Source organism: Erinaceus europaeus, chromosome 16 (genome assembly GCF_950295315.1).
Source record: "Erinaceus europaeus chromosome 16, mEriEur2.1, whole genome shotgun sequence".
Taxonomy (NCBI): domain Eukaryota; kingdom Metazoa; phylum Chordata; class Mammalia; order Eulipotyphla; family Erinaceidae; genus Erinaceus; species Erinaceus europaeus.
In genome coordinates this window covers 77511442-77524877 of record NC_080177.1, presented here as the reverse complement: position 1 = coordinate 77524877, position 13436 = coordinate 77511442, and the positions used below count along the sequence as shown (strand labels likewise).

At 45.9% G+C, this 13436-nt stretch overlaps 2 protein-coding genes across 3 annotated transcripts in view; one reads left to right on the top strand and one right to left on the bottom strand.

Moving 5' to 3' along the window:
- The window catches only part of DNAL1 (dynein axonemal light chain 1), a 28586-nt gene extending 24745 nt beyond the window's left edge, over positions 1-3841 (top strand). For both annotated transcript variants that reach the window (XM_060175526.1, XM_060175527.1), the window contains exon 8: positions 1360-3841. In XM_060175526.1, coding sequence (XP_060031509.1) covers positions 1360-1400 — 41 coding nt within the window. In that variant the 3' untranslated portion in view covers positions 1401-3841. The remainder of the gene's footprint in view (positions 1-1359) is intronic.
- Positions 3842-10678: 6837 nt separating this feature from the next.
- Positions 10679-12728, bottom strand: PNMA1 (PNMA family member 1). Its single transcript, XM_007521736.3, has one exon. It carries the CDS (start codon positions 12618-12620, stop codon positions 11559-11561), a length of 1062 nt encoding a protein of 353 aa, XP_007521798.1. The 5' UTR covers positions 12621-12728; the 3' UTR covers positions 10679-11558.
- Between the last annotated feature and the right edge of the window lie 708 nt (positions 12729-13436).

Below are 13436 nucleotides of genomic sequence, written 5' to 3'. Positions count from 1 at the left end.
CGCCCTAAGGATCCCGGTTCGAGCCCCCGGCTCCCCACCTGCAGGGGAGTCGCTTCACAGGCGGTGAAGCAGGTCTGCAGGTGTCTGTCTTTCTCTCCCCCTCTCTGTCTTCCCCTCCTCTCTCCATGTCTCTCTGTCCTATCCAACAATGACAGCAATAATAATAACCACAACAACAATAGAAAACAACAAAGGCAACAAAAAGGAAAATAAATAAAATAAGTAGTCGGGCGGTAGCACAGCGGGTTAAGTGCACATGGCACAAAGCGCAAGGACCAGTGCAAGGATCCTGGTTCGAGCCCCCAGCTCCCCACCTGTAGGAGGTTGCTTCACAGGTGGTGAAGCAGGTCTGCAGGTGTCTGTCTCTCTCTCCTCTCTGTCTTCCCCTCCTGTCTCCATTTCTCTCTGTCCTATCCAACAACAACAACAGCTATGACAGCAATAACAACTACAACAAGCACAACAACAAGGGCAGCAAAATGGGAAAAATGGCCTCCAGGAGCAGTGGATTCGTAGTGCTGGCACCGAGCCCCAGCGATAACCCTGGAGGCAAAAAAAATTAATTAATTAAAAAATAACAATAAAATAAATAAGTGTATAATAATAATAATTTCTCCCCCCCACATTACATAAAGAAGTAAGTGTTTTCCCTTAAGAATGTAAAAGAATCCCTCAGTGTTGACCACAGCTTGGCTATGCCAGTTGATAGCCTTTTGGACCAAGTGCTCACCTCAGGCTAATCTGAAACACTCCAGAAGAACTGCTCTGGCCTCAGAGATGAAACCCAGCGTCTCATGCATGGGAGACAGGAGCTGCCGCTAAGCCACCTCACTGCCCCTAAAGATAGGATTTATCTGTTCCTGTTATGGAAAACTTTATAGCATCTCTGAACTTTTCAGGCTAACAGGAAAATAGAATCATTGAGAACTTTTAACAATCAGAGCCAGGTGGTGGCGCACCTGGTGGAACTCACGCGTCACGGTGCTTAAGGACCTGAGTTTGAGCCCCTGACCCCACCAGGGAGAAAGCTTCATGAGTGGTGAAGCAGGGCTGCAGGTGTCTCTCTGTCTCTTTTTCCCTCTGTCACTCCCTTTCTTACCCATTTCTGGCTGTCTCTATCCAATAAATAAGTAAATAAATAAATAAAGGTAATTATAAACAGAATGTTAGCAATCTGGGCTGGTGAAATAGCTCACGTGAATAGTGCGCTGCTTTGCCATGTGCACAGCGCAGGTTTACGCCCGGTGCATTAAAAGAAACTTCCGTGCTATGGTCTCTTTCATTCTCTTAAAAAAAAAAAAGATAAAATTTTAACAATCTATTAAGAATGACCAAAAATAATTTTCTTTTTCATTTTAGGTACTCCAGTAATTAAGGAGGATGAGGAAGAAGATAACTAACATCATGTTTCCTACTTTGTATTAACTTATTTAAATGTCATATGAACAACAGATAAGTTTTATATAATTGTCTATTTTAAAAATTCTGTGTGCGGCAAAAGGTTGTTAAGACAAAGCAAATCTCTTATTTCTTTTTTTTTTTTTCTTAACCTAGTCAATGGTTCTTCCCCTACCCACTGATACTTTATATATTCTAGTTCTCTTTTTAGAAATTACAAATTTTCAGTCTTTGTTCCAGTTAAGTACTGTGTGGTCCTATCTGCTGAACCCTTTAGAGACTTGTTAGCAACAACAGGAACAAAGGTGGCTCTTTAGTTTTTTTTTTTTAAGGCTAGGCATTTGAATACATACAGTTAACTTCTGTATCTGTGTATCATCTTTGCTGGAGGTCTATCTTGTTATGACTCAGAAGCACAGATGTGTCATGTCTTTGGTTCAGAAGACAGTGTGGTGGTGGGAAGAAATCTTTTTAGAAATGCAACGTCAGCCCAAGAACGAGGACTCCAGGTTCAAATAGGAAAACCGATGTTGGAAAAAAAACAAACCAGAAAAAGTAATGCCGTGTAGACCTTCTAGCCTATATAGATTTATTTTTCAGAAACATGTACAATGCCAGCTAGAATTTAGATTGTGTCTTACAAGCATGACCACTGAGTGAGTCATTCAGTGATTGAGTCCGTGGTTAATATGAGTTCTGTGATCATTCCTTTTACCTGTTTGTTCCATGGACATGCTACTCATGTAGATCTGGTCTCACGCACACTTTGTGGCTCATGGTCCTTATCTGTTCTATTTGAATCCCTCGGCTTAGTGTTGCTCATTCATGGATATGCAGATTTGCCCTTGTAAGTTTGTTCTGCTGACCCTCATGTTGGGGGAAGTGGTTGTTATAAAGGTATAGAATTTAAGGACCAGATTTGGTATCTGTCAAGAAGAGAAAGTATTTAAAACTATTTTTACAGAAGTTCTAAGTTAAACAGCTCTTAAAATGAATTTTATAAGTGATTATTGAGGGAAAAGAGATGTCTTGTTATGGGATCCCAAGCAAATGGCAATATTTTTGAGGATTTTCTTCTCTGTGAAGCATTGTAGGTGATTTATTGCAAAGCAATAGTTGGATGCAGAGCTTAGAATTTATCATAGAAGGAAAAGAAATCCATAGCAGGCCCTGACAGAATTGCTGACAGATTGTGGGAAAGAAGTCAGAGGTCCTATGCCAGATTGTGCCTAACGCCATTCAGCCAGATACAGTGGGTAATTTACTTCCCCATTTACCCGACTAGAATCAGTCAGAGAGGAGAATCATTTCCTACAAGTGATTGCATAAGCAGCCTCGGATTTCAGAAATTTTTTGCTATCATTTCGATAGGAATTCCACAATTTCTCCTGGTCACTCTGATCAAAAGGGACCACTGCTTCGACAATCAGTTCTAAATATGAACAAGAGAGAAGATTAGACCAACACCTTTTTAGCTTCCTTTTAGCTCTTAGTATCTAGGAGGAAGAAATCTTTACTCTGATTGGTTTATATGTTCAATGCTTTGGGGTATTTCTTTGGTGAACAGTAGGCAAGAAGCCTTCATTCCTCTCGGTAATATTTAAGTCCTGGCAGCTGATAGGGGAAGGTGGCCTTGTAGTTTGTATGTTATCGAGTAGGCAAGCTGGGGGCCCTATTGCAGTGTATGGATGTATTTGCTGAAAGCAACCTAGAAGTGAATAATAGGGAATGGATAACTTCATACTGGATTTACTTGTCAAATGGCTTATTATGTTCGTGTTTCTAACATTTTTTTTTTTTTTTTTTGCCTCGGTGTTATGGCTGGGGCTCTGTGCCAGCACTACGAATCCACTGCTTCTGGCAGACACTTTTTTCCCTTTTTTTTTTTTTTTAATTCAATAGGACAGAGAGAAATTGAAAGAGGAGGGGGAGAGAGAGAGACACCTGCAGACCTGCTTCACCGCCTGGGAAGTGTCCCTGCTGCAGGTGGGGGGCAGGGGCTCGACTCGGATCCTTGTGCGGGTCTTTGTGCTGAGTACTGTGTGTGCTGAGTACTGTGTGCTGAGTACTGTGTGTGCTGAGTACTGTGTGTGCTGAACCGGATGCGTCACCACTGGTCCCTAGTGTTAGTTTTTCTGAACAGTTCTGTAGTTCTCTGATGTAGAAAGCAATCTATTTCTCTTTGTTTCCTAATCAGATAGGTTTTCAGAGGAATGTAAGATGCTTTTCTGGATCCATTTCACTCAAGATTCACACTTAGTTCCTTCCACTCAACAAGTATCAGAATGACTTCTCTGCATCTTTCTTGTGGAATTAGAATCAGAATCCATGCCATTGTCAAGTGGCGGACAGGATATGTGAAGAAGTTCAGAAGTCTCTTAACTTACTCCTTGAATCATCCTTTACTGCTGTAAATTTAGCTGATATAAATGCCTTTGATATATGTTTCTTGGGTCAGACATCTAACCTACTTGAAATGTTGAAATGGATTTTCTCTATGCCCCTGGTTAAAGCATTCTGTCATCTTAGTGGATCATCTGAATTTCTTACTTTTGGGCTGGCAGGATAGCTCACTTGGATAATGCATTTATTTTGTCATGGGCATAGCCCGGCATCAAGCCCAGCCCCCACAGCACTGAAGGAGGCTTCAGTGCTCTGATGTCTTTCTCTGTCTCTCTATATCTGTCTCTGTCTTTCTATCTAAAAAAGTCACTTTGGAGTGGTGAAGCCCCAATGTCAACAAAAATATTAATACAGTTCTTTCTGTAATTCCTTAAGGTGAAGCTCTGGGATCAGCCTTTTTTTTTTTGCCTCCAGGGTTATCATTGGGGCATGGTGCCGACATTACGAATCCACTGCTTCTGGCTGCCATTTTTTTTCTCCCGTTTTATTGGATGGGACAGAGAGAAATTGAGAGGGGAGGGGAGACAGAGAGGGAAAGGCAAAGATAGACACCTGCAGACCTGCTTCGCTGTTTGTGAAGCGTCCCCCCTGCAGGTGGGGAGCCGGGGGCTAAAACCCAGATCCTTGCAGTTCATACTGTGTGCCCTTAATCGGGTGCACCACTGCCCCGCCCCCTTGATTTTGTTTTTTCCACCAGGCTTCACCATTCTGGGTTTACTTTACAGACAGAATGAAAAAGAGAAGTGACAGAGAGATGGGGGGAGACATCATGACACTGCAGCTTCCTCCATTGTGGTAGGGCCTAGGCTTGAACCTGGGTCTCACACATTGCACACCAGGAGGACTCTCTACCGGAGATTTTTCTGGCCCACTATTTGACTTTTTCACAAGAAGTTTGATTTTAAGCTGTCAAGAATTCAACTCTTCTATCGATGTGCTCCATAAATCTAAGATCGTAGATACATTACCGGTCAGGGCTTGAAAGTTTTCTGTTTGTTTTTGTGTGTATATGTATATTCTCTGTTAATATGAATTCGTTACTTTAAACCAAAGTTTTTCAACTTTGGTACCATTAACATTTAAGCTGGGTAATTCATTGTTATGAGGGGCTGTCCTGCGTGATAAAGGACGATTAGCTCCGGCTTCTACTAACTAGATGCCAGTAGAACCCCTCCTCAGGTGTGACAACCAAAATTGTCTCTAGACGTTGCCATCTGCTCCCTGGGGCAGAACAAATTCACCTCTGATTAGGGACAAGTGCTGTAAAGCGGCATTCCTTTTGCTCGAGGCCCGTTTATTTTAACTCTGTAGTCATATGTCACACAAGTTATTGTATGAGAGAAGGTGATATATTTCGTGATCATGAATCAAAGGAAGTGATCACCGGGGTCTCCTTTTCTTGTAATATTCATATTTTTCACACATTAGAAGCTCAGGGCTGGAATGTTTAGTTTATCTTTCTTCAGCAGGATTTCAGCTTTTGTTCCTTGGAATTCTTGCTTATCGTAGGACAGCGACTTAATCTACCTCTTCCTTAACTATCAACAGAATTCAACTTTATGATAGATTTTGCTTTGTCCCTGAAGTGTTCATTCTTTGTCCAGTAATGCACAGTATTTTGCAGGATATAGAAATCATCAATTGCAAGAAATTGGCAGTTGTATGCGAGTCAGCTAGTATAGACACTGATTTGGGATGCCGTCTGAAGAAGGTCTATTCATGATAATTGGTCGAGTAACGTGGTACGGTTGGTGTAAGACGTTTAAATAGGGTTTCTATATGGAAAGGTAATTTTGACTTGAATAGATGCTGCTTCTGACACCCTTTACCAGTGGTCTGAAGTAGAATAAGGGGGATTAAGAAATGAATCTTTTAAAATTATTTTGTTATTTTTATTTATATTTTTTAGGGGTAGAGACAGGCAGGAAGGCAGAGAGAGAGACAGAGTGGGGGGGGGGGAGGAGAGACCACAGCATCAAAAACATCCTTCTGTGTGGTGGGCTGGGCTCAAGCAGCACACTAACCAAGTGAGCCATTTTCACTGGCCCCCAAAATGAATCTTAACTGACTTACTCTTAAAGCTAATGATGTGTAATAGAAGTGAGGGTAGTTGTCTCTGTGACCAAGAATCTGCCATCTGGGTGCTTCTTAGGATGAAGAGGAAACAGTAAAAAGTCTTCGAAAGTTAAAATATGGGAGTCGGGCGGTAGCGTAGTGGGTTAAGCGCAGGTGGCGCAAAGCGCAAGGACCGGCGTTAAGGATCCTGGTTTGAGCCCCCGGCTCCCCACCTGCAGGGGAGTCACTTCACAGGTGGTGAAGCAGGTCTGCAGGTGTCTGTCTTTCTCTCCCCTTCTCTGTCTTCCCCTCCTCTTTACATTTCTCTCTGTCCTATCCAACAATGACAACAATAATAACTACAACAATAAAACAAGGGCAACAAAAGGGAATAAATAAATATTATAAAAAATGTTAAAAAAGAAAGTTAAAATATTGGGGGAAATATCTAAGCATGGCCACAAGGAGTTAGTGTCTAACACAATCCAGTCGTTATTTCAAAGTGTGCCCTGAAGGTGATGAGTACTAAGCTGAAAGTTACCCTGGGGCGCACATTGCCGTTATTTGGGCTGCTGCTATGTCTGAAGAATTCACTACTGTGATTCAGTATAGGAGAGCTGGTGTTTCTGGCACAGATAACTGGACCATATTCTCTTATCTTTAGGATTTTTTTTTTTTTTGCAAAGCCACAAAATAGGTACAGTCGAAAAAAATTAAGGTTCTGTTTTAAAAATCATGAGCTTTTCCAAAATTCCATATTTACATCTCTGTTCCTGACTTGCACAAACCAGTGGCTACACAGGGAAAACATTATATGGAAAAGCTAACTGGAGTCTTACCTTCCTCTGACCTTAAAGTGTCACTCAATGAACCAGTCATATTTGGCTTGTAGTTTATTGTCTGTCTTAACACCCCCCCCCTCCAGATTATGCCCTAGGAAATTTAACAAGGGGAGTGAGGGAGGGTGCACTATTCTAGTAGATTTGCACTTTAAAATTATGAACTAGATATTTGTGGAAAATACTCCCAAAGCGTGGGTAAATACTTAGCCTGAATGTAATTATTAGAGAATCAAACGCCATCCATGTTTGTTATGAGCCTACATGAGCAGTATTTATCTGTTGACTTCATCAGAGTCAGGATTTCCTGAGTCCCTTGCTGGTCATCTTCCATACCTACTCTACCCCTCAGTCGTTCCTCTGGGAGATGTGCCCCGTAGATTCTTCCTCCTCACAATGAAAACTTTTGAGTTACCTTCCCCACATTTACAGCTTAAATACTGATTTAGTTGTCGGCCAAATTAAGTCGTAGCTAATGTTAGCAGGTTGGGGAGCTCTTTGCTTCTTTGCTCAGCAGGTTACCTGCCTCTGAGGTGCTATCATTCCCATCAAAGACCGGCAAGTCGGAGCTGTAGCAAGTCTACAGTTTCACCAGTTGCTTCTCCCAGGGTGCCAACCGGTCGTGATCATAAGCATCATTCCAGACCCTTTGGCTTCTAGAACCAACTGCATTCTTCCAAGGACGTTTTAACATCTATCAGTACTTTGCTAATAATCTTTTATATGTAGGAATTTTGTAGCATGACTTTATGACTAATATTATTGTGTTAAATTATTTAGAAATGTTGAGTTTCTGAATGTTATTTTGTGAGACTTGTTTTAAAATAGTAATAAACTGTGTTATTTTATAAGAAAAATGCATCGTGTTTTGGTTACATGACCATTCATGGAGTTACTACAGAATACTATATAAACTTACAGTAATACTTCTAGAGAAAGTTAGAATTTAGATAATATGTTCTACATAGTGTGTATGTGGGGGGGGGAGATTATTACTATTTTTTTTACGCTAAATCTTTGTTTTCAGTATTTCATTACCAATGGTAATTTCTTCCCCTAGGTTTCTAACTCTTTCTCCCAAGCTTTCTAGGTCCTTTTAAGATGATGTGGCTTCTGAAAAAAAAGCTGCAAGGGACAGCAGGTTACCTACCACATTTACCTTTTCCTAGTCTTTTCTTACTTCCATAAGTGCACAAAGTAAAGGCTGACTGATGAAAGGCCCTTGTTTGTGGTCTGGAATAACATGACCCTGCTCAGGTCTTTTTTGTTACATAAGAAATAGCAATAGCAGTAACATCCCACATTTCCCCAGCATATATATAATCTGGGCTTTCAGCCAGTGTTAATATTGACCTGTTCTGGTGTTTTATTCCATATTCTTTTTAAAAAAAATTTTTTATTTATAAAAAGGAAACATTGATTAAGAGGGGTACAACTCCACACGATTCCCACCACCAGAGCTCTGTATCCCATCCCCTCCCCGATAGCTTTCTTATTCTTTAACCCTCTGCGAGTATGGACCCAGGGTCATTCTGGGATGCAGAAGGTGGAAGGTCTGGCTTCTATAATTGCTTCCCCGCTGAACATGGGCGTTGACAGGTCCATCCGTACTCCCAGCCTGTCTCTCTCTTTCCCTAGTGGGGAAGGGCTCTGGGGAAGTGGAGCTCCAGGACATATTGGTGGGGTTGTCTATCCAGGGAAGTCTGGTTGGCATCATGCTAGCATCTGGAACCTGGTGTTTGAAAAGAGTTAACATACAAAGCCAAACAAATTGTTGACCATTATTCCATATTTCTTTGGTAATGAGGGATTATTTTACTATAGTTTTTGCTCAGCTCTGGCTTATTTGGATGCTAAGGATTGAACCTGGGGCCTTTGGTGCCTCAGGCATGAGTATCTTTTTGCATAACCACTAGGCTGTCTCCCCAGCCATGAGGATGTTTCTTGTATTCTCTTTTAAAATGCATAGCACCAGGAGGCAGGTCTCAAGCTGTCATGTTTCTTTTCTGTCTATCTGAAAAAGTTGGCCTGGAAGTGGTGAAACTATGCACAGGTGTCCTTAGCACTGTAAATCAGTCAGTATACATCTGAACTAGGAGATAGCTCATTTTGTGTCCTGCCATGCACAAAACCCTGACACCACATAGGAATCACATGATCCAGGGGGGCCTGGGGAGGGAGAGAGATCTGTAGGTGATGGAAGTGCTGTGGTGTCTCTCCTATCTCTGTTTTAAATAAAAGAATGAAAAAGTGGGCCTTGGATTGGTGGAATTAGACATTTGTGGAGCCCTAGTGCTGGGGAGGGGGCGATGGGAGGCTGCTGGGGGGACTGACAGTGGTGCACCAGGTTAAGGGTACATAGTCCGAAGCGCAAGGACCTGCACAAGGATCCAGGTTTGAGCCCCACTCCTCACCTGCAGGAGGGACACTTCACAAGCAGTGAAGCAGGTCTGCAGATGTCTTTCTCCCTGTCTCCTTCTCAATCTCTCTGTCCTGGCCAATAAAATGGGAAAAAATGGCCCCCAGGAGCAGTGGATTTGTAGTGCTGGCACTGAGCCCCAGTGATAACCCTGGAGGCCAAAAAAAAAAAGTGACTGTAGTGGGTAGGCAAATAGGTCAGCAGGTATACACTATCGCACCTGAGGCCTTGGTTGAGTCTTCGCACTTGAGAGCTCTATGGATGATGGTATATCTTTCTCTTTTTTCCTCCTTAGGATATAGAGCAAGAAACGTGGGCTGGAGTAGGGCAGCTGGGTGGTGGCACACCTGGTTGAGTGCACATATCACCGTGAATAAGGACCAGGTTCCAGCTGCCAGGCCCAGCTGCAGGGAAGCTTCACAAGTGGTGAAGCAGTGGCACTGGCGTCTTTCTCCTTCCCTTCTTCCCCCTCAATTTCTCCCTGTCCTATCAAATGAATCAAAATGAAATAATAAATTGGACTGGTCAGCCACTTAGCTGTAATGCCTGTATGCAAGGACCCCAGCTTTGCATTTTTTTAAAACAATGCAGCTATAAAAATAAGATCTGCCCCTATGTACAGGTATAGGATGTCTGTAATTGTCACACACACACACACACACACACACACACACACTGGTTTGTTTTGTTATGGGTGGTGTGTATGAAGTGGGAGTCTACAATGCGTGGTGGCAGTGGAGTATGCAGATGTGAACAGATGCTGTTAAGGGTGGGACACTGGGTGGAGTGGGAAGAGTCTGTTTCTGAGGGGAAGGTGGGAGGATATATGCAAATAGGATTGTGAAGGGAGTCTGCAACCAGAGCCACCTGTGGGGATGCTGGGGAGGCTAGGTGAACAGAAACTTGTGATTTTGGGGCAGGAGGTGGGGATTCCTGTTACCTCGAGGGGAGGGGGGTTTAGATGAGGTGGGGATTTGTTATCTCGTGGGGTGTGTGTGTGTGTGTGTGTGTTGAGAGTGTGAAACAGGCATATAAATGGGTCGGCTTTCATTTTAAGCCATGTTATTAAGGGGAAACCCAGCCAAACCCTTCTAATTCTGTAATCCTTTTTGGGGACTAAGAATCTCAAGAGATGGGCATCTTCAGTCAAAATATCTACGACCCAATAACCATGTTTTTAGGCCATATTTCCTTTTTCAGATTCTCAATACAAAATGGCTGCTGTAAAACTGAAACACTCATTTTCACAGGTATGCTGCATTATAGTTACTCTGCAGGGTAAAACATTCTCAGCTGAAAAGGGAGTTCTAAGAGGAGGGAGTGTGTTGCTAGATAACCTCCTCAAATCAGGATTATCCAATATTTTAGAGTTAATATTTACTTATGCCTGGTTAGCCTTCTACTAGCCTTAAAGAAAACATGCAAAATTGAAGACCAGTTATTAAAAACTAAGCCTACATAATATGTCTTTTAGTGAGTCTAAAGATGTTTTTTAATGAGTTTCCTAAGAGGAGATAGAACTTATGTTGAAGTGTTTATACACGCAGAAAAAAAAGCCAATACAATTTTTAAAATATTTTATTCATATACACTTATTTGATAATGTCATCTTCACTTAGAACACTAAGAATCAGCATGAACAAGAATTGTGTCAAAATCTGAAATGGGGAAAAAGTAATCTGAAATGGGAGAATGGATTCTGCAGCTGATTCATATTAATCTCCTCATGCAATTTTCAATATACAGACGTCTCAAAACAGTGAAAAGTTGTGATGCACACATTAATTATAGTGTTTTCCAACATCCCATTTTGTCTCAGATACTTTTGTTAAATTGATCCACGTTTAAAGCTGTAAAATAACTTGCACTGAAAAGTGGATTAATCTTGAATAAACTCCTATTTCCTTCCGTTAATAAACTCCTATTTAATAAACTCCTATTTCCTTCCGTTAATAAACTCCTATTTCCTTCCGTTAATATAAATAAGGAACAATTCACAATAAACACAAAAATTCACAGTATTAGTAACAACCGAGCAGCAAGTATTTTAACTGAACAGCAAATATTTTAACTGAACATTTTTCTTGAGTTATCCAGACCTTTTTGAACATGCAGTTTCACATTTAGTTACCTGGATGAGAAGAAGTGTCACGAGTTCACTTTTTTTTTTTTTTTTTTTTTTGTTGCACAACTGATGGTGCCACGATGGTAGCTTGCAGGACGCACTTGGGTCCCAGCTCTCACCGGACGTGGGAGCTGGTGGGATTCCTATTACGGCAGCTCGGCAGCTCGAACGCGCCGCTTTGCCAATGGTACACGGGTCCAGGGACCTGACCCCACCCCCACCCCCAGACACGACACGACACGACACCCCGAAGACAGCACAGAGACAAGGCAAGCAGCTGTGACCTAGGTCTACACCGAAGGCCCTTTCTGGGGCTCGCTCAGAAGTGTCCCTCCAGACCCAGCTGCAGGAGCGCGGCCTCGGCCTCCTCCTCCTCCTCCTTGGCCTCCTCCTCGCGGATCTGCACCAGCAGCTGGAACAGGTTGGGGGCCGGCCCCTCGGCGGCGCCCGTCAGCCACAGCTGCCTGCGGATGGCCCCGCTGTGGTTGGCGCCGGCGATCACCTGCTCCAGCCGGGCCTGGTTCACGTTCTCTTTGTCGATGGCCCCCTTCTCCACCACCTTCTGCAGCAGCGGCTCCAGGCGGATGACGTACGCCGACAGCTTTTCTCCCGGGTTCTGGTACGTGTTCAGAAACCTGACCTGCGCATCCCGGGAGCTCTCCACGCTGCCGAACACCTGCTCCAGCGCCTTGAGGCATTCGGCGGTGGTGATGGCCGGGTTGTTGGACTTGAGGATGCGGACGACATCCGCCGCCGGGCCCCGCAGGCTCTCCATCAGCCGCCGCCGCTTCTCCGCATCCGACACCTGCCACTCCTCCATCACCTCGTTGGTGTGCTCCAGCCAGGGGTCGAAGGTCTCCTCGCCGGGGCCCGGGATATCCCGGCCCGAGAACAGCGTCAGCTTCTTGTACCAGATGGACTCGACCAGAGGCTGGATGACGTGATCCAGGAGGTAGCTGAGCATCTCGGCGGGCAGCTCGGGGCCCGGGGGCGGGGCGGGGCTCTGGAAGCCCAGGACCCGGGCCACGTCCTGCACGGTCCACCCCTCCCTCGCCAGGAAGAGGCGCAGCCTTTCTAGGAACTCGGCATCCGAGGTGGGCGGCTTGAACACCACTTTCCAGACCCCGCCTTTGCCCGGCATCTCCCTGGGGACGGCCGAGTAGTCCACGGCGCCAGTGAGCTCCAGCAAGGCGGCCTTGGCGTTCTCCTCCCTCCAGAACATCCTGCCCAGCACGCGGTAGGGCACCTGGGGCAGGGCCGCCTGGAGGGTCTCTTCGATTTCAGCCTCGTCACAGTTGACCGGGATCCCCCAGACCAGGAGGGCCCTCTGGGAATTGACATCCATCCCCCTGCACCAGTCTTCCAGCAGCGTCATCGCCATGTCGGCTTCTTCTTCGTCCCTCTCAACTACGACAAGCCCCCGGGGCGGGTGCCACCGGCAGGGACAGTGCGTCCCGGGCTCTCGGAGGACGTACAAGCCGCCCCCTGCCGCTCCCCTCCCGAGACACGCCCGAGGCGGGAGGTGTCGGGCTCGCCGCACCCGCAATTCACCGCCCGCAGCAGCGAAGCTCCGCGCCGCCTGTCCGTCACGCGGCCGCCGCCATCTTGCGAGAGTCTCCGCGGGGTCGAGGCCGGGGGGGGGGGGGGTGGCGGCCGTCGCCCGGGGCTGCTCCGGGGTCGGGGCCGGCGGCGAGCGAGGAACCGCGCCGCTCCCGCAGGCGGACGCAGCCCTGAAATCGCCGGCGGCTTCGCGGGCTCTGGGTCCCTCCGCGCGGGTGCGGGCAGCTCGGGGAAGCGCGGCTGGAGGCGGCGGCGGCGGCCGTGGCGCAGCGCTGGCGCAGGGTGCCGAGCCCCGCAGCCCCGGCGAGACGTTACTGCCGCAGTGGGGGCGGGGCCGCCGCGCCCGCGCCTCCCGCCCCGCCCACCCCGCCCCCGCCGCGCGGCCCGCGTGCGCGTCGCCATGGCAACCGTATCCCGAAGCCGCAGAGCTCCCGCGCGCCCCAGCGGTTGCCATGGTGCCCGCGAGGGGCGGGGGGGGGGGAAGCGGTTTGTCTGATGGCGCACTTTTTATTCCTCTTTCACAAAAAAATAGTATGGCTCTGGAGTGGCTTTCAACGACATTGTTAAAAGCGCCCCCTTGGAGGCACTCTGGTCATCCTCAGCACATGAATGGCCCTCTTCCGCCTGGGTACCACCT

Excerpts from the sequence above, each read along its gene's own strand:
- PNMA1 (XM_007521736.3), bottom strand. The coding sequence starts at position 12,620 with ATGGCGATGACGCTGCTGGAAGACTGGTGCAGGGGGATGGATGTCAAT.